The 22,358-nt window shown below is 30.4% G+C and overlaps 1 protein-coding gene across 5 annotated transcripts in view; it reads right to left on the bottom strand.

The window, feature by feature from the left end:
• LOC122272628 (uncharacterized) overlaps positions 1-22,358 on the bottom strand; it is a 44,691-nt gene that overhangs the window by 13,971 nt on the left and 8,362 nt on the right. For all 5 annotated transcript variants that reach the window (XM_087164599.1, XM_087164598.1, XM_087164601.1 and 2 more), the window contains 4 exons: positions 22,149-22,235; positions 11,689-11,914; positions 8,037-8,153; positions 2,385-2,538 (listed from right to left, as the gene is read on the bottom strand). In XM_087164599.1, coding sequence (XP_087020725.1) covers positions 2,385-2,538; positions 8,037-8,111 — 229 coding nt within the window. In that variant the 5' untranslated portion in view covers positions 8,112-8,153; positions 11,689-11,914; positions 22,149-22,235. The remainder of the gene's footprint in view (positions 1-2,384; positions 2,539-8,036; positions 8,154-11,688; positions 11,915-22,148; positions 22,236-22,358) is intronic.

Genomic DNA, 22,358 nt, shown 5'->3' with positions numbered 1-22,358 from the left:
AGTAAACTATGAAGTTTCAAATGCTGAAAGAATTTTTCCAAAATATCAAAATGCAAAAAAGTTATTAGCAAATGAAGCTCCCATAGAAAAAGCATTAGCAGCTGGCATTGAGAGGGTAGGTAATGCGTCCTCTTAAGAAGACATCACTGTTGCCTGTTGCTTCAAGCACAATCTCCTTACAGGAGTAACTCCAAAAATATTTAATGAAAACGATACAAGGACTGATTGAATGATGTCTGAAAATGTTAAATGAATTACAAAGGTGCGTAGTCAAATCCTTCCACAAAAAATAAGCACCTTTTAAGAACTCAAAAGATTTTTTTAAGCACTATATACATTAACAAAATGCAAAATAATTTTCAAAGACTTCACATGATCATGATAAAAATAAGTAGTTTCTGACAAAGAACTCTTTTCTTGACTATATTAGCCATTATAAAATGATCAGGAAATTTTTCGGTTCGTTATCAGAAAGTGGAAAATGAAGCCTGCAATTGAGAATATCTAGCAAATTACAGCAGAGTTGCACATGAGAGTGCAATAATCTCACTGAGCCCAGCTCAGTAGACGCACATGCGGACTCGCAAGTATTTCATCAAACAAGTAAAATGATTCACGCTTTCTTTGGCTATGGATCGACAGTGCGCCCAAATGGATTGTGGTTGCGTGAATTGTGAAAACATTGAATAGAACAATTTGAAAAGCACGCTTTTGCGTAATGCGCAGCGAAAATCGACATAGTAAAGAAGAAATAATCTCCTTTTTTTCGAAAAGGTTTTTAAAAACACCCAATGAATAAAGCACCTTTAAGGGGTTTCAAAAAACGAAAATAAGCACCTTTAAACACTTTTAAAAAATGCTAAGCACCATGATTACATACAGCAATGAATAGTTTTTTCCACCCTGGAAGGAATTGGATTAACCGAATTGGATTGGGGGGGGGGGAGACCTTTCTTTCTTTCAAAAAGAAATATCTAATATTAAATCATTTTGTAATAAAATATTACATAATTTTTAAATACATGAAACTAAAATGCAGGAATTGGATTGTTCTTTGTTTCCGTCATACTAAAGCTACACAATGGACTATTGGCGAGAGTCTGGGAAACTTCTCTGAGGATGATCTGAGGACATGCCATCAGAATTTTGATCCTCTGCAGAGGGGATGGCCTCCCTGCTTCAGTAGCAAAACAACCTACGTGTGAAGTTGAGCACTTCACAGTAGAACTTCTTTTAGGGTACACCCTCGGTCTCTTCGCGGGCTGACCAAAGTGGTCACCCACCCGCGGCCAGTGATGCTTGACTATGGTGTTCTACTGGGTACCGTGTCTTAACAATCAGTCCACTGCGGGATGAAAAATTGGAAAGTAAATAAATGTAATGAAGCAGTTAAAATAATCAAAGATCTTTAATATTTATGAAATTTTTACATCCAAGCACAATGTGAAACTTACTTTTAAACACATTAAAAAAATTATCAATTGAATTGCTATAAAAACTAAGTAATGCGTGTTATTTGTTGGAAAATATAAAACAAATCTTTGCTTAAATGAATTAAATCATTGTTTGACAAAGCTTATTATGTGTCTTCTAAATTTTAAATATATAATTCTAGTTCATTGTCAATGATATTAATTAAGAGTATTGAAATAAAATTGCAACTTTGATAAAGGCATGAGAATAAATTAGAATTTTGAATCAAAGTTTCAGCCACATTGAAGGTTATAATTTTAATTTGATACAGATAAAATAACAACGATAAGAAATTTTGTTCTTACAAAGATGGTCTCGAATCAAGTATAAAGCATTTAACTTATTACAATAATAAATAGCACCTGAACAAAAGTTATAAATAAGATTGTACTCTAATATGATCCAAATTTCAATATCAAAAATTTATAATTCCGAAAGTGCCAAGTCTGATTGCATTTTATTTTATTTCATAATCGCTGTTGAACAGCCAACCCAATTTAGGGTTTATGATGACTAATGTTCCCATAGCCTGGTAATGTTGAAATCCTGGATCAAGTATCGGATGAAATTTGCTTTCTAATGGAATTAACAAACATTTGCGATATATGGAGAGGAAAACCATGAAAACCTCCCACGGTTAGTCAGACGGCGAGGGAACTCTAACCCATGATCAGTCTATCACTGAAGATATTTTACGCCAGCACTGTGGTTGGTTTAAATAAGTCTGAATTATTATGTCTAATTATCAGTGTTTGAAAGCCTGATTCTGAGTTTCTAAGGTATACCCTTTTTTAATTTTGGATAGGGAAAATCAAAGTTGTTAATTTTCACATGGTCGTGGATGGATCATTTATATGATATCTGATGTCCCTGAATATATAAAAATATACATATAAATAAGATATAATTACCTTGAACTGTTATAGGCTCTTCAACCCATCCTAAAGTATTACATATGTAGGTACTGGGAAAAATTATAATTTTATCTCCAGCAGAACTGGATTTAAAGGCAGTTTCAGGATTATGTTCAAATTCCAGAATCCCATTAGAATCAACAGATAAATTCTGAAAAGAATAAAACATCCTTCATATACAATGACAATATTCATAATAGCAGATGGAAATCTTATTATAACGAGCTTGTTGTTAAACACATATGCAACAATGTTCTCACTCAATTAAACAAAAAAAATTTTCAAGGGCTTGCTCAGTAATATAGTTAGGAATATATATAATTTATAATTAGTAATGCAGGATGCAGAGTCAAATCTTTCAACAAAAAAAGCACCTTTTAAGCACTTAAAAAATATTTTTAAACACTATATGGGTCATTCTCATAGAAACAGTCATTTTTATGTCCCCAGTATACTCTATGCTTGTCTTATGACCTATTAATATCTTTTTTTTTTCAGGGAAAGTGTCTTTCAGAATGCAGATTAACAAAAAAATAAAAATATTTATTCTATATAATTAAAATATACCATTACATCATTCCCTCACTAGTTCCCATTGTTGACTTCAAAAAATAAAAAATTGTTTCCAAATAAATAGTAAATAAGTTAACTAATTGGTATTTCTTATTTTAGAATATGAAAATACACAATTCAAAAAATCAATTTTAAATTTTATTTCTGATAAAAATATTACTACAGCACTTTCTCTAGTATGTTGCATCATTCCCGCACAACAATATATTTACCACCCACAATGACAATGTAATAAAAATATTTTAATAAAAACTTTAGTTTACAACTGACATCATAGAACAAAAATTGCAGTATGTTTTCATTTTTAAATTACAAAAGTTTGGCTGCGTAATAAATTTGAATGCATCAAATGAGGTAAAATTTTTTGCCATTATCATTCCCTCATATCTATTTTTAAAGTAAAATAAAATATAATGTTACCAAAAAAGTGGATAATTTAGGTTGCTTTCTTGTACTAAAATATATGTACGTGATTGATTTCAGAAATCAATTTGGCCCAACTTTTATTTTGAAATTTTATTAAATTTTTCATTCCCTCACTAACATATAAAATAAGGGAATGATGCTAAAATGAGGGAATGATGCTAATGTGTAGGGATGATTCTAAAGCATTCATTATTCAAAAGATGAGTATATTGTTTAAAATGTAATTTTTTTTCTTGCTTTATTGTATTTTGTTCTTACTTTCATTAAAAATTACAGAATATATTAAGTCAAACTATTTTTAAAAATATTTTTGAATGAATTGAATTAACCTGATCAGTTTTTTTAAACATTAAATTGTGAAAAAGAGAGAACATAATAGAAAAAAAAAGTCAAGAAAGATAGGAATGAATAGAAATACAGAATATCCCTTAGTTTAAAAAAAAAAAAGAAAGAAAGATCGGATTATGTACCTGAAAAAAAGTAAAAGGGGACCAGTGAAACCCGCCTCCCAGATGACTAGTTGTAACTTGAGGGTGAAAAAGAAATAATGGAAGAAAAACTCTTGCAACTACAAGTTGAAAAAACAAGCTTTAATAGAATCAGATAAAAATGTTAATGAACCATCATTGAATGATAATTTTCCAGGACCTTCAAGTAAACAAATCACATTAAGAATTTCCTTGCATGATGTTTTGAATTTTAGTAAACTTCGTTTGAAAGAGCTAGGCGTAAAAAATTGAGCAAAGTTGAAAAGATACTTGATGTACTTGTTCAAAAAACTAGAGTTTCTTAGAAAAAGTGATTTTATAGAATTAAAAACTAAGACCCAAACCAAGGAGTCGTCTAAATAAATTTCAGGGCAAGGAAAGTATATCATCGGTATGCAAGCGATTGGTTTTCGGTGTAGTACTATGTTTGTAAGTAGGAACTAATTTTAAAATTTTAGCAAAGACTCACATAGAAAAAGTTATTTAATGGAATTTTAAGTGGAAATTTTTTTAAAAAGTATAGAGCATTCTATTCCTCAAAGTGATTTCTGAAATATAGAATACACAAAGAATCAGTCAAATGATAATTTTTAAAAACAATTATGTAACTTATGAAACTTCAAAAAACATAGTTTGTTTTAATCAGATGAATTGAGAATGTGCTCAGGTAAAAAGGAATGTGAAACAAGAAAGAAAGAGATAAAAGAGCTAAAAGGAGCTTTAACAATTAGTGTATCATTATCAAGCATCACGCTTGATACACTAAAAAAAATATTTACATGGAAACCCAAACTGTTACATTAGTTATCCTACTTTTTGAAGAATGCACATGTTTCCGGTAAAATAAACAACAATTAAAGATGTGTCGATGCATAGTACATGTAAATTGGAAAATGGTTATCTCAAAACTTTATGAGATTAATATTACTAATTATAAGTCATCCGTGTGCAATAACTTGTGACTTCAACTTTGAAGACTGTTTGTATAGGAAATACCCTAATTGAAAAGATAAAATGCTGATTTATAAACAGTATGATGATAAGGTACTATTTAAGTACAAAAAGTGTGTATTAGAGAAAAAAAAAAAGAAATATATTGTTAAAAATCAAGAAAAGATTTCTAATAAATCATTAAAGATAAAATAAGAAATTAGTCCTTCCAATTTAATTAAAGAGCTAGAGGGGGACTTACCAAAAGATACGGTGCATGTTGCAAATTAGTAGAAAACAGTAAATGAACTGAAAAAACAATTATCAACAGATTTAATACTAGTACATATTTGTTTTAGCGAAAATTAAAGTTGCAAATATAAGGAAGAGATTCAGTCTCAATAAGTTCAGTAACCTGTACAGGAGTTTATTTTATAACCGTTGTTGAACAGTCAACCCAATCTATGCTATGCTGATGTTCAACTCCGTAGCCTTGTAATTTTTTAACCAATCCAGAAGACAAGGAAACTCCCGGATCAGTACCCCCAGAGGTATTGATTTGTTATAAGAACCTGGACGACTTTGCGACTTGACAGATTTAACGTGCATCAGTCACCATTTGCTACACAGGAAGTCTTTGGCAGGCGCGGGGATCAAACCCATGAATTCCTGGACACACGGCCCAGTGCCCTACCAACAAGGCTATCCCGGGCAGTGCAAATGTTAATTAGAACAATGAAAAAACTAAAAAAATAGCCGATCAGAAAGTGGCAGAAAGAAAGGTGTGCATAAAAAGTTTAAAATAGGAGATTGAGTCGAGAGTGGTAAAATTTTATATACCGAAGTGAAGACCATGCATTCAAGAAATTTAACAATTGATGTAACGGTTCCAATTGTAGGAAAATATAAACGATAATTTCCCAGACATACATAGCTATTTAAAAACAAACATCAGAAAAAAATCCTATCACGCGTGAAAATCATTCCAGCCAATTCTATTTCGATAACCTAGAAAACTATCATAGTTATAAAACAAAATTATAATATACATTAAATATGCTTAGTATACTTTAACTTGATGAAGAAACACATGTATTCAAATAAACCATCATTCTCCGAAGATTAACGTCATTTTCCTCAAAAATTACCAAATTTATTAATTTCTTCAAATATTAAGTAAAATGTAAAGGATTTTCTCATTATGCCATTACATATGCCTACTAATATAAAAAGTTTCAAATCTTTTCATTCACTTTACTTTTTGGGAAATTTTTGAATCAAAAATAACAGTTCTCAAAAGAATGACCCATATGCATTAAAAAAATGCAAAATAATCTTCAAAGACTTCACGTGATCATGATAAAATAGCTAGTTTCTGAGAAAGAACTCTTTTCTTGATTAAAATTAGCCACTATAAAATGATAGAGAGATTTTTCGGTTCAAATGCAAAATATTTTTCAAAGACTTTACGTGATTATGACAAAATAGCTAGTTTCTGACAAAGAATTCTTTTCTTGATTAAAATTAGCCATTATAAATTGATTGAGAGATTTTTCGGTTCGATGTCAGAGGGTAGAAAATGAAGCCTGAAATTGAGAATATGTTACAAAATGCAGCAGAGTTGCACATGAGAGTGCAAGAATCTCACTGAACCCAACACAAGTATTTCATCAAACAAGTAAAATGATTGGCGCTTTCATACGCTATGGACCGACGATAAGCAGAAAAGCCTCGTGTTTGAATAAACTGCGAAAACGTGGAATCGAACAATGTGAAAACCACACTTTTGCATAATACGTGGCGAAAATCGATATGGTAAAGAGAAAAAATTTCATTTTTGAGAAGTAAAAATTAAGCACTTTTCAAAAACACCCAATAAAAGAAGCACAGTTAAAGCAGGGTTCGCCAAGTGGGCCCACTTTGAAAAAACCCGTTCGGGTTTTATTGGGCGGGCCCACCTTGAAAAAACCCACTTGGAACGATAAGTGGGTTTTTTCAAAAAAACATTTTTTTTTTTTACTAAAACTTATTGTTTTGCATTTACTTTTATATAATTTAGTGTGCAGCATAAATTTGTCAAATAGAGTTGCATGAGTTATATGATTAAGTTTTTAATATTAGTAAAGTAAAAGAAACTCGAATCTTCATATAATTTTATAGTAGGTACCTACTATTGAAAACTTCAAGTGGGTTTTTTTCAAAAAGTAATATTTTAATGATATTAAATGAAATAAAAATTTAAATAATATACTCTGAAAAGATCAATTTTTCAAATATAGTTGCATGCTTTATATATTAATAAACAGGTAATTATTATTAATTCATATGTTTAAAAAAATTGAAAAGAAACAATTTTTTTCTTTTTTTACCAAGTGATACATTAACAAATTTAAACAGTTTTATTTTCTGGTTTTAAAAAAAAAAATGCTAAAACTTTTTAAAATTATTTAACTAAAAATGAAATCATTTTCCTAGGGTTAATTACTTGAAAACAAATGGGACAAGTAACTGATACTCTTTATAATTATACGTAGTTTTAATTTCACTTTCTATTAACCTTATTATAAAAACATGTAAGACCATTAAATATTTATTTCAGTTTTTTATTTAACTCAAGTCAGATGAAATTTTAGTTTTTACTGATTATAAATATTTACTGATTATAATTTTATAATAGGTAATATCCATGTGTTTAATAAATATAGTAAATAAATGTGTGTAAAAACAAAAAGATTAATAAACTTGTTCCTTTTATATTACTGCATTTATATTTTATAATTCCTAATTTAAAAAATTATGAAACGTAATGTACTTAACAATAAAGAAGATTCAAATATGTAGTGATAATGCGTTATTTAAACTTAATATAAAATACATATAACCAGGGTTCCCCAAGTGGGCCCACTTTGAAAAAACCCACTTGGTGCTTTTTTTTCACAAATTGTTTTTTTTTTTTATTTGGTTTAAAAAGAAGTATCTCCTAATACTATCATTGGACACATCGTTGAAGTTAACAAATATTTTAGAAATGTGTATCAAGCACATGGATGGGCAAATGAAAAAAAACTGCTTGATGTCTGAGATTTGTCTGAATTCAGTTTTTCTTCACTTAAACTAGTTATGGAGATGAATGAGAATTTGTGCTGAAAAGTTTCCCTCGCAGTATGGCACTCTCTCAAGGGATATTTCTCAAAATGCCTTTGAAAAATATAAATTTTAGTCTCTGACTTACTTGAATCATATCAAGTGTAAATTGCTTAGCAACAATATAAGTAACTGATTTTGAAAGCCACTGTTGTATCTTCATTTAATGAGTTTACCCGGGGTGTATTTCTTTTTTACATACGGCCTGAAAAAAAATAAAGAAATAAAAACTTCGATCATTTACATTACAAGGATGAGTTTTGTAAAAAACTGAAAATAGAAATTAAAAAACGTCGCATGTAAAAATTTTTTTAAATAATGGAAAAAATTCCTGAAATTTGAGCAAGAAGTGTATGTAAGAAGCATATATACGTAGCACATGATCAATATTTTAATAAAAAAATAATAATAATGTTGAATTATGAACAATGCTGAATAAATATAAATTTTTTTTAAAAATCTAGCGTGAATTCTGATCTTGATGTGAGATCTTTAAATTGCGTGAATACGAATTCCAATGTGAGATTCGCAAGTCGCTTGAATACAAATCAAGATTTGTAAATTGTAAATTATGTGAATATGAATCGTGATGCGTAATTTTTAATCGCATGAATATTCGATAGCGATATGACTTTTAAATCCAGTAAATGCTCTTTTGAATCGCGTTTACATAGGTACAAAAAGTCGTAAAAAACAAAAAAAGTTTCCAGAAGTCCGAAAAAAGGGACATTTTTTTAAAAAAAGCAGAATGCTACCAAAAATCTGAAAAACTTATCCTTGACAAAATAAATTAAACTCTTTTCAAAGAAATAATTAACACATTAAAAAAAGAATAAACAAAACAGGTTCTGCTTATGTTGGGTCAGCTTGAAAAAAAAGTTTACTTCTGACATTCTTTCATAATAGTGACATTAAGCTTACTTCATAAGAATTTATAAATTAATAATAATAATCATAAATCAATAATAATCTAGGTTTATAGAAAAAGCATTTTTCATGTTTTATGTAAGAATATTTAAGTAGTTTTTATTCTAGAAATCTTTTTGCTAAAATCCATAAAATTTTAGAAACCTTCGAGAAATTGTAATTCAGTAATTTTGAATTACTATCCTCAAAATAGCAATGTATCCCTGAACAATTAAAAAAAAAAAAACAACTTTGTTAAGAAACTGTAGGATAAACATCCAAAAGACTGAGAAGAATAAGAATTCTAAAAGACCAATATTGATTAAGTGCAGAAAACTAATATATGAAGAGTATTGTTCATTTTCACATTACTTGAAAACAAACTGTGATGTTTGGTTTTTTAAAACATGTGAATACAGGGCATTATGTTTGATTTGAAAATGTGAATATGAATCATGATATTTGATTCTCAAATCACATGAATGGTTAATTTTTTTAAAAGCCTGATAACGAATTGCGATGTTCAAACCCCAGGAATATGATTCACACTTAGTGGGTTCTCCATATGAAATCACTTCTTCGCAAAGGAAAATGCCTGGAGAATGATCGATTCCTTATTAGTAAAACAACTTAACAATATTTTTAGTTATTATTAAACAGGGTTGACACTCAATTTTGGAAGGAAAAAAATTCCCTGTATACATTATACACAATATATTAAGAAGAACACAACAATTACTGTGCTCTTGTGTTAGCTATATTGGGCTAACTATATTAGTTAGTTTTAATTGCTGGAAAAACTTAGACAAAAAAAAAGAGGAAGAGCTGAACATACTTAAATAATGCTTTAGTAAATGAAATAGTTTAGTATAGCTGAAATATCATGCTTGAAAATTGTAAAGATTATGCTTTAAGTGGTCACCATTTTTTAAAAGACAAAAATAAGAAACAAAATTCCCTTTATTTTCTCAGTTCAGAAAAAAAAATCAAAATTATCTGCATTTTCCCTGCTATTTTAAGAGATTTTTTAAACTACCTGTATTTCCCAGGTTTAACCCATGGAGTGACAATCGTGATAAAGCAAAAATAAGCAGGGTTTAAAAAATGGTGGTAAGATGCATAATTTTTTTGGAATTTAAAGTAGGAATAGGTTTCTTTCCTTTTTAAATTAAGAGAACGGTGGGTCTGGTTTTGAAAAAACATTTTAAGACATAAATGCAGGGGCCCAACTCAAAAATCCTGAAAATTTCTTGAGTGCAATCATTAATAATCGAAGTATTAATCAAATTTAAATCATTGATATCTTCACAACATGAAATTTTAAGTAAATGATATGCAGCATAATTTAAATTAAGAATTACATACAAGTTTACTTTTATCTCTAATCACATTTATTATTCTACAAGAAAAAATATTTGAAAATGAAAGAGATGCCAAGTATAAATTCTAGTTCTAATATTTTTAAATAAAATATACAATAATTTTTATACATAAATGTGATCAATGATTTCTTGAAACCTCTGGACATTGGATTTCTGAATTGAGGTCCGCTTTGCAGAGGGGATACATAATGGTTTATTCATAAAAGATTCACCGGGGAATGAAAAAATATCCGTAATGAGAGGTGTTCATTTTGCAAGAGTATTCATCACATGGGGTTTCACTGTACTGCAAATCTTATATTGATTTAATTTCAAATTAAAATACTTTTCAATCCTACTCTTAAAAAATATGAAACACAGAAAACATGAATTTTTCCTTAAAAAAAGTTTTAAAAAATGATGTGAAAAACTTTTTTAACTTTCTGGCACTATATTAAATTTAATTTGTTTAAATATAAATTATTGTCATAGTATTTATTTCTAAAAAATTTTATTGGTCATTTTTAGTTTCTTTTATTTTGGGCAGTAAACTACGTAAAATTTTAATTATCAGGTATTACTATACAGTTCTATTGTTTTTATTAGAATGAAACCAGTTTGCATTTATTTAAGCTCCTGTATCAATTGGTTCAAAATTGTAATGCAATACGTTAAAAATAAATACAAATAGGAGGTATATTAAAAATCTCCTGAATATAAACCCATTACAAGGATGTTTAAATATAAAAGTATTGCCTATAAACTCATGCAAAACATGTAATTAATTTCACCTAATTATTATAATATACTATAATATAATGCTTGAAATAGTAAATATTCTATATTTATATAATATATTGTTTAATTTATCCAATTGTTAAATTTATATTATACATAGTCTAAATTGATACACTAAAGTAAACAAGTGCAAACTGGTTTCAGTCACGTAAATACAATAAAGCTGTATACAGGGTGTGTAGCCAAATTATTCAACAAAAAATAAGCACCTTTTAAGCACTTTCAAAGCACTCAAAAAATATTTTTAAGCACTTTAAAAAATATAATTAGGCAGGGTAGGAAAGTTTTTCACAATTAACGGTTTTATCTTGTTTTAACTGTCATGCGTCTTTTTGCATGATTCGAAGCGAAAATCAACAAAATAAAATAAAAATCTCATCTTGAAAAAAGGGAAAATTAAGCACTTTTTAAAAACACCTAATAAAAAAAGCCCCTTTAAGGGCTTTTAAAAAAGAAAATCGGAAATAAGTACCTTTAAGCATATAGTATCACCTGATAATTAAGATTTTATATAGAACCTTATAGTGCGTCTAATAATTTGGCCAGCTACTGTAAATAGAAAAAGCTCTGATAAAATAGAAACACTTGCACTATTGTTTTAGAAAAAAGGATTCTTTAAACCTTGGGAATATTTATATAGAAAGGAAAAATCATCTAACAAGGAAAAAGAATTACCTAATTACTGTATTCTCCAACATTTCCATTTCAGTTCGCAGTTCATTCTTTCAATTCAATTGTCCTCATAAAGTCCTCTTCATTGATTTCAGCTTCAGAATCACTCACATTCATTGCAGAATACATCAGGTTGATCTCTCTCTGCACTTTGGTTGCTTGCTTCAGAATCATTTTTATTTTGGATATCATGGGTTTGGGCAGAATGTTATTCTTCATGTCAAAGTAACTGTAAAAATAACCAAATTTTTAGTCTTCGTTATTACTCATGCTCAAATAACTGTTATAAAGGGGGACATACCCCTAATAACACCCCTTTTTTGACAAGGTATGTAGCTAAATCTTTCAACAAATAATAAACACCTTTAAAGTACGTTTTAAGCACTCAAAAAATATTTTTAAGCACTGTATACATTAACATGCAAAATAATTTTCAAAAACTTTACATGGTCATGATAAAATAAACCAATTTCTGACAAGGAACTCTTTTCGTGATTATATTAGCCATTATGAAATGATCGAGAGATTTTTTGGTGCGATATCAGAGGATGGAAAACGAAGCTTGAAATTAAAAATATCTTGCAAAATGCAGCAGAGTTGCACATGAGAATGCAAGAATCTCAACGAACCCAGTCCAGTTGGCACACATACGGACTCGCAAGCATTTCATCAAACATGTAAAATGATTGGCACTTTCATACGTTTTAGATTGACATTACGCTGAATGAAGCGTGAAAAAATAGAATAGAACAATGTTAAAAGTACGCTATTGCATGGCATGTGGCGAAAATCGACACAGTAAAGAAAAAAAGGGAAAAATCAAGAACTTTTTAAGAACACCCAGTAAAAAAACCACCTTTAAGGGCTTTTAAATAACGAAAATCAAAAATAAACACATTTAAGCACTTTTTAAAAATGCTACTGTTATTATGCGTAAAAGGGAGGCCATATTTCTAATACCTCATCATTTCTTTGATATCTTCAACTCAAAAACAGGGGGGGAAATGATAATTCCCTGTCATTAGGTAATTTTTTAAATTCTCTGTATTTTCCAGTTTTTCCCTTTGGAGTGGCAACCCTGAATGAGCATCCATTAACTCAAATGAGTGGTTGTGTATGTGCATTATAAACAGTAAATGGTAATTCTATTTGCATTACATCAATCTATGTCAACTATATATCAAATTGAACCAAGTAATTTTTTGAATAATTGACAAAATCTTAAAAACTCTCAATATTTTGAACAACAGTGTGCTTTTCAATAAAGAAAAGGAAAAAAAGGACATCAAAATATCTATTTTAAAAGAAAACATTTGATCATACGACTTTTACAGACTTCCAAAACTTGCTGATGAGCATTTTATTTTAGGAGTATTTCAATATGTCTGAGTAAGAAAATGGACATATCTAGAAATGAGTGTTTTAAAATATGGACATAGCTCAAAATGGGTTTAGTTAAGAAAATGAGAATAGCGCTCAAAATGAATGAACCATTTAAAGAAACGGTCACATCTTAAAATCAGTGTTTAAGAATATGGAAACAGCTCAAAACCTATATTTAAGAAAAAATGGACATAGCACTTTTCAAGGTGTAAATGGTGACTGGTGCATGTTAAATCTGTCGAGTCACAAAGTTCTCCATGTTCCCATAATAAATCATACCTCTGGGGGTACTGATACAGGAGTTTTTTTGTCTTCTGGATTGGTGCAAAATTACAAGGCTTCAGAGTTGCCCAAAATTAGGTCGGCTGTTCAACGACTGTTATAAATATAATAATAATTAAAAAACAATATAAAGAATGTATGAATTTAAAACAGTAATACTTTTCTTAATGCAAAAGAAATACTTGTTTTAACTTTTTATTGAAAATAAGTATACAGGTCAACCAATTTACTTCGTAAAAGGAAAATACAATGTTTAGAGGAAACAATTTATAGATTAGGAGGGACCAGCAACTTGCTGTACCTCCCTGGTGAGGGGAGAAAGTTACAGCAAGTTATTATCATATTTGCCACCAACATGACTGAATGTGTGGACGGAATGTGTGGATCTACTTGCTGTGCAAGCGACTTTTCACTCAAAAAGGTTGTACACCCCTATAATAAAGTAGCACTTATTTAGGATAAATTACTACTATTGATAACATCTCCTGAAATAAAATTAAAAAAAACAAACTATTTGGCAAATAGGGGTGCCTATGTGCTGAGAAGATTTATTTAATCTAGGTTTTAATCTAGCAAAACTAAGTTCTTAATTTATGAAACTCTTGTCAGGTTGGACTTTATGCTTCTGAAGCTTGGTCAGTGACAAAACTGGAAGAAAATTGTTTCAAAATATTCGAGAGAAAGATTTCACGGAGTATATTTGATGACGTAAATGAGAACAATAACTGGAGAAGGAGATTTAACTTCGAACTGTACAAGATTTATAAAAACCCGATGTTATTAAATACATAAAAATAGATAGAATGAATTGGGATGATTCATATAATTCGAATGAGTGATGACAATACAATAAAAGAAGATATTGCCTTTTAGACCCTCTGCGACAAGAAAACGGGGAGTGCCACGGCAGAGATGGGTTGATTCGGTGGTGTCTGATATTCTTGCAATTTATGAAAAGAATTGTAGATCAAAGATAAATCGAAAGTTTTTATCGAGAAATCTTCCGAGGAAGGCATTGGCCCACATTGGGCTGTCTGGTCAACTATGACAATGATGATAAAAAACTGGAGAAATATGAGACATCAGGGAAAAAGCAATGTTTTATTCACGAGAGAAGCAACTAAACACTCAACTTTCCACATACCAGTTGATTAATCAATACAAGAACCTCAATTTGGTGTATTTGATTGATGATGGCAGATCTTCAGTTTAAAGGCTGCTGGAACTGTCATGACTACCTACAGTTGGATACAGTGATTTAACTTTCACTTAAACTTTAATTTCAACTTTAACTTTCAGCAAAGTTAACATTTTCAGGGACGAGATTGGCCAAAAGCCAAAAAAGCTGAATTTTCACACGAGTAAATCTTACGAGTAAATCAATCGTTTAATAATAAATTTCAGACAATTCAAGATAATAAATAATTATGTGTTGATATAAAGTTAATTGTGTACTAATTTATTAATATAGGTATAATTATATCGACCCTTAAGATTTTGCAAAAAGTAAAATTACAAATTGAAAAAATAAAGCTGGAAATTATATTTTTCTTGAGTCACAAAGGAGTCAATTATTACTGCCTAGTTTAGCACACTAATCTATTGAGAACATACATTAACATTTCATTTTTTTTTTATTAAAAATTACTAATACGTGATTTATAGCAAAAATAATCAGCAACATATTCTCATCCAGTTTGGCTGATGTTGTAATGCCTATATACCAAAAATCGTCGATAGAACAACTGCCACCTATATAGTAACTAATTCAAGAAAAAAACTTACTTCTTATAATAATTGTGATAAAGGATTTTGAAATCGCGAGAATACAAATTGCGATCTTGGATTTTGAAATCACGTGACTACGAAACTCAATATTGGATTTCAAAAATGCGAAAATACAAATCACTGTTGGGGAAAATGTAAACAAATAGAAATGTAAACAGTATTTTCCTCTTGGCTGTGTCACTTCCTGTGGGAAGTTGGGTCACTTCCTAGGGGAAGTTGGGTCACTTCCTGTTATCTCAGCTAGAAGGAAGTGGGTGTTTCTGGTTTTAGTTAGTTATATCTTTGCTTTGGTTAGAGGATGTTTCTTCTCTTATGCTATGTTTAGAAAGAGCTATGTGATGTTAAAGAGTTATGTTTAGTTTGTTTGAATGTAGTGTTTCTTACTTTATATTTAAAGATTTATATTCAATAAATATAGTTGTACCTTTTCCATGAAGTGAATTTTTGAGTAGTAATAGATGTCTTCAATATATTATACTTAGTAAGCTGGCCCCTATTTTTCAACATTGGTTATGGGCCAAGACATTTTAGAAGGGGGCCGTGAACAATTTGTATTGATATTTAGAAATATATTCTGAAGAACTTTTATAGAGAATGGCTTTGCTACCAGAGGGCTTTAACTTATTAAGTTATGATAATTGGGACAGGTGGAAAACAGACATTAAAATTTTGTTATTAGATAAAGGCTGCTGGAAATTTATTGATGGAAAAGAAGAAGAGTTAGAAGATTCAGCTACAAGAAGAGAAAAACAGGAATTTGAATTGAGAAGAGATAGATCATTTTCTACATTGTATTATGCAATTCAGCCAGAATTCAGACCGCTTATTCAAGATTGTTTAGATGGTAAAAAGGCTTGGGAGAAATTGGTTCAGCATTTTGAGCCAAAAACAAGAGCCAGACTCATTCAGTTACTTGATGAGTTTTTTAGCATTAAGTATCAAGCTAATGAAAGTATAGGCCTTTTTATTGCTAGACTTAAAACAGCAGTGAAGAAGCTTAGTGAAGCAGGTCATGAATTAAATCAGTTGTTTCAAGGCTTCCAAGCAATAAGGCATCTACCACCTGAGTTCTCCGGTATAGTTCAGTTAATTTATCGTTGGAAGGATGAAGATTTTACGATTGATAAAATTGCCGAAGAACTGATAAGAGAAGAAAGCAGACTTACACAAGTGAAAGCTGATATTCGTCCAGAGGTTAGTGCGTTTAACATTTCTTCTATAAGTAAAGATGAAGAAAGATATGGAGACAGAAAAAAATCTCAAAGTAAATTTGTAGAAACTAATAGAAAAGTCATTGGTCCATGTCATCACTGCCACAAGTATGGACATTTAGTTGCAAATTGTAGAGATAGATATGCCAGAAATGTAAAGTCAAAGTGGGGTAAACAGAAAAGGAATTTCAATGATCAGTCAGCTGCTTTAGTTGAGACTTATTCAACACACTCTGTGGAAGTTGGTGAAACCATGATTGAAAATGATGATAAAATATGGGTTTTGGATTCCGCTGCAACTACACATTTCTGTAAAAACAAAATGTTAATGACAAGTTATGAAGAAACAAATAATGTAAGCATGGCTTTGGCTGTTGGGGATACTTCTAGTAAGGTACTAGGAAAAGGAACTGTTGAATTTTCAGTTAAAGTAGGAGGAGAAATGAGTAATATAACTTTAACGAATGTTTTATACAACCCAAGTATTCGAAGAAACCTAATATCTATTTCAAGATTAGAAGCTGCAGGAGCTAATTTTGTTGGAACGAAGGGAAAATTATGGATTTATTCAAATGATTGGTTGAAGTTATTTTATGCCACTAGAAAAGACGGATTGTACTACCTGAAGCCATACAAATATAAAACTGGAACTCCAAAAGCTGAAAATAGTGGATTTAATGTTGGCACTTGTAAATCAGGAACAGATATAGCTACATTGTGGCATAGGAGATATTGTCATATTAATTTTGACTACCTTAAAGAAACTAGCAAGAACCAGAGTGTAAGGGGATTACCTAATATAGAAAAACCAGATGAAAATTGTGACACTTGCCTCCTTGCCAAGTCCAATAGAATCTCATTTAAATCAATTCCAAGTCGTACTTCTCAACCTCTTGAAGTAGTATATATGGATGTCTGTGGTCCTATGCCGAAAACTTCAAAAGAAGGAAATAGGTATTTTTTGGCAATTATAGATGATTACAGTCGTGCAGTAGTTTTATACCTTATGAGGAATAAAAGTGAAGCATTTAGGAAATTTAAGAATTATCATGCAAAGATGGAACACTTGACTGAAAGAAAATTAAAGTGTATCAGGAGTGACAATGGCGGTGAGTTCTGCAACAACCAATTTGAACAATACTTAGAAGAGCATGGAATTTGTGCTCAGCGAACTAATTACTATACGCCAGAAGAAAATGGTGTGTGTGAAAGATTTAATAGAACTGCTCTGGATGCCATTAAATCTATGTTGAAGGATAGTAACATGAATGAAGAATGGTGGGATGAAGCAGTATGTTGTTTTGTTCATACGTGGAACAGAATTTCAAGAAAAGGAAAGAAAACACCGTATGAGATGTTGTATGGAAAGAAACCACCAGTAATGTATTTTAAAGTGTTTGGATGTAAGGCTTATGTTGGTGTACCGAAACAAAAGAGAAATAAATTCCAAATGCGTGCCAAAGAAGGTATAATGTTAGGTTATGCTTTTTCAACCAAGGGTTACCGTATCTACTTACCTGAAGATCGTAAAGTGATAGAAACAAAAAATGTTAAATTCAATGAAACTGAATTTTCAGTGGAAGTCATCCTGGACCCAAGTAGAAAACCACCAAGAAGAACAAAATGGAATGAAAAAGAAGAATCAAGTGATGAAGATATTATTCATAGGCCAGAATTTGACTCAAGTTGTAGTCATGAAAGTATCAAGAAGGTATCAGATTTAAACTGGCTAAGAAAAGCAACTAAGCGATCAGATGGATCTAGAAATGATATTTATTATTTCATAGAAGGGTCTAAAAACCGATTTAGGTCATCAAATGACATTGAGAAATATTGCGATAGTCATGGAATTAAATTTGAAAAAGATATATTTGATTTTAGTGGTAGGAATGAATATTCTGGTAAAGTAACTAGAAATGAAGTCAGCATAGTACAAGAAGATGAAGCAAATTTAATTGAGTATAATATTCCAAAAAGCTACAAAGAAGCAGTTGAGTCAAGAAATTGTGAAAAATGGAAGAATGCAATGGAAGAGGAAATTGAAATGATGAAGAAAAGAGAAGTGTGGTCATTGGTAGAGAAACCGAAAGATACTAAAGTGATAGGTAGTAGATGGGTGTACAACCTAAAAACCGATGAATCGAATAAAATTGTGAGACATAAAGCCAGACTTGTTGCACAAGGATTTAAGCAACAACAGGGTATTGACTATTACGAAGTGTATAGTCCTGTGGATAATTTTTCTCTCATAAGACTATGTTTTGCTATTTTTGTAGGTTTGATGAACTGGGTTCACTGTCAAGTCGATGTAAAAAGTGCATATTTATATGCAGACTTAACAGAAGAAATTTATATGGCACAACCTGAAGGTTTTGTAGTGGATCCATCAAAAGTGTGTAGATTAAAAAAGGCAATATATGGATTACATCAATCAGGACGTGAGTGGTACACTGAAGTAACTAGTGTGTTATATGAATTAAAGCTTGAAAAATTAGATTGGTGCAATGGAATATTCACAGGAAATAATGTGTTGCTATTGTTATATGTAGATGATATTGTGATAATGGGAAAAAGTCAAAAGAACATAGATCTAATTTTAAAAGAGTTGAATCAAAATTTTGAATTAAAGGTTTTGGGAGAAACAAGGAAACTTTTAGGTATAGAATTTGAGAAAATTAATGGTCATTTAGTAATCCACCAGAAAGAATATATAGAGAATACAGTGAAGCATTTTAGCAAGTGGTACAACATACCCATAGTTTCATTGCCAATAGCTAAAGGATTAAATTTGTCAATGCAGGATTGCCCACAAACAGAAATGGAGAAAGCAGAAATGGAAAACATTCCATACCGAAGTGTTCTTGGATGTGTGTCCTTTATAGCAAGTAGGACAAGACCTGAAATATCTTATGCTGTTAATATTTTATCGCAGTATCAAGAAAATCCTGGTATCAAACATTGGCAAGCTTTACTGAAATTATTAGGGTATCTGCAATATACAAAAGAAAATATGCTTGATTTGTCGAAAATCTTAGATTTGTCAATAAAGTGCTACACAGATGCAGACCATGCATCAAACAGAGATGACAGAGTGTCAATAGGAGGAACTATTGTATATGTAGGTGATATCCCTATCTTGTGGAAAACCTTTAAACAGAAAAGTGTTTCAATTTCTACCATGGAGGCTGAGTATATCTCTTTATCGGAGTCAGCCAAGGAGTTAGTGTGGTTAAAAAATGTGCTAACTGATAAGAAACTCAAATTGAACGTACCAAGCTGTGAATTGTTTTGTGATAACAGGGCTGCTATTGATTTTTCTAAATCTGAGGTTGAGAACTCTCGCAGCAAACACATTGATGTTCGTTACCATTTTGTGAGACAATATGTGAATAACAAATTCTTTGAATTAAGATATGTTAGAACTTGGAACAATACAGCAGACTTGTTAACAAAGCCTGCGGTTAAAGAACGAATGCGATCCTTCTGTAATAAAATATACTTAAGGACTTAACTCAAGGTTACAAATAAGTGTAACTTTTTAGCACAGCAAAAGGAAAAGGGGGCCGAATGTTGGGGAAAATGTAAACAAATAGAAATGTAAACAGTATTTTCCTCTTGGCTGTGTCACTTCCTGTGGGAAGTTGGGTCACTTCCTGTTATCTCAGCTAGAAGGAAGTGGGTGTTTCTGGTTTTAGTTAGTTATATCTTTGCTTTGGTTAGAGGATGTTTCTTCTCTTATGCTATGTTTAGAAAGAGCTATGTGATGTTAAAGAGTTATGTTTAGTTTGTTTGAATGTAGTGTTTCTTACTTTATATTTAAAGATTTATATTCAATAAATATAGTTGTACCTTTTCCATGAAGTGAATTTTTGAGTAGTAATAGATGTCTTCAATATATTATACTTAGTAAGCTGGCCCCTATTTTTCAACAATCACGTTGCCTTATTTTTAGATCGCGTAAATACGAATCAAGATGCATAATTTTTAATTAACTGAATACGCACCCAAAGCCTAATTTTTAAATCACGTGTAAATACGAAAAGTGATGTTTCATATTACAACCGCATAAAGGAATCACGACATTGGATTTTAAACTCACGTGAATACGAATCACTACATAGGAATTTAAAAACGCGTAAATACAAATAGCGATATTGGATTTTTAAACCTCGTAAATAAGCAATGTACGATTTTGAAATTGCATGAATAAGAATCGAAATGCACAACTTTTAAATCAGGTGAATAAGAAAATCGATGTTTGATATTAAAATGCAGTAACGTCTGACTTACGAAAATATGAGATATCTGATAAAAATGAGGAAAATCTTATTTTTTGCTCGTAGAAGTGGAGAAAATAGCTAAAATTATTAAAAATGCGGAAAGGTTGGCAGCTACGTAGTTTGAATTTTCTGTTTATCTTTGAAAATCGAAAAGAAATATAATTATTTCATTTTAACGGTTGGATTTTCAGAAAAAGCGGAACATTTATATGAAAAAAAAGAAAAAAAACTTACATAATCAGAGTTTTTGATAAAAAGGCTGAAATTCAAGAGACAAAAGCAAAAAAGGCGGAAATCCGCTAAAAAGCGGAAAAATCTCATCCCTGCATTTTTTTATATTTAAAGCTTTATTTGACTAGTTCTTAGCGTTCCACTTTTCTGATACACATGATCAAGGGTAATTGAAAGCCCAATTCAAAAGTCCAGAAAATTTCTTGAGGAAAATCATTAATGACACATTTAAAAAAATATTGTCTTTATAATTTTAAATCATTGATATTTACACAACATGAAACTCTAAATAAATTATATGCAGCATATTTTAAATTAATAATTATATATAAGTTTATTTTTATCTCTCATCACATACGCCTTTTTGTCCACTTTGTAAATCTGGAGAGCAATACTTCAGTCTTCTTTCTTTGTTATCCTACGTACATTTGTATTAGTTATTTATTTCATCTCTCTACTTGTGCCTTTTGCCTTGCCATTGTAAATAAAAATAAATAAATAAATCTCTTATCACATTTATTATTCTATCAGAAAAAATATTTACAAATGAAAGAGATGCCAAGTATAAATTCTAGTTCTAATGATCTGAAATAAAATATACAATTTTTATCTCTGCATGATAGAAATTCAGATCTGCTAAAATTATTTCTTTAGAATTGCATAAATTATTACTTTTTTTAAAAAAAAACAAAGGATAAAAATCTGATTTTATTAGCAAATTTTAATAATTTGATTTAAATTATTTAATGCTCTATTTTTTTCCCAACTAAAACAGTTGCTTCATTTATTTATACAATTTCAATTGATCTATATTTTGTGATTGATATAAGTGAACTCTAAATGTTGCCAACAGATCTGAATATTTTTTTATTTTATAACCGTCGTTGAACAGCGGATTCAATTCTGGGTTTACGACTACCAATCCTCAACTCCGTATCCTCATAATTCTGATCCGAAACCAGAAGACAATGGAGTTCCTGGATCGGCACCCCCAGAGGTATTGATCTGTTATGGGAACATAGAAAACTTTGTGATCTGATAGATTTAAAGTGCGTCAGTAACCATTTACTACACCAGGAGTCTTGGGCCTGCGGGGACCGAACCCACGATCTCTCCGACATGTGCCCATTGCCCTACCAACCACGCTATCAAAGCCTGGTTAGTAGGGCAACCAGGTCGGGAGTATTGTGCAAAGTCATTTGAACTGATAAAATATTTGTTTTTACAAAAGCAATGTCAGATCATTAACAAAAATAAACTATAAAAATATGCTTTAAAAAAGACATACAGCTGCAATCGAGGTTTTAAAATGTCTTCCGTATATTGGATATCTTCCTCGTCACCCCAAGGTCGTTGCAAATGCAATAAAAAGAATCTGCAAAATTAAAATGCATTTTAATTAAAAACATAAGACCTTATTCAATTTATTTGATGAAAATTATTATTAGATTTTGTATGGAATAAACTTATTGTTACAATAAACTGATACCAATAAAAA

This window comes from Parasteatoda tepidariorum, chromosome 5 (assembly GCF_982258835.1).
Source record: "Parasteatoda tepidariorum strain Cologne lab strain chromosome 5, Ptep-v5.0, whole genome shotgun sequence".
NCBI classification, from domain to species: domain Eukaryota; kingdom Metazoa; phylum Arthropoda; class Arachnida; order Araneae; family Theridiidae; genus Parasteatoda; species Parasteatoda tepidariorum.
Note: the sequence above shows the minus strand (reverse complement) of the source record. Positions and strands in the feature narration are given on the sequence as shown.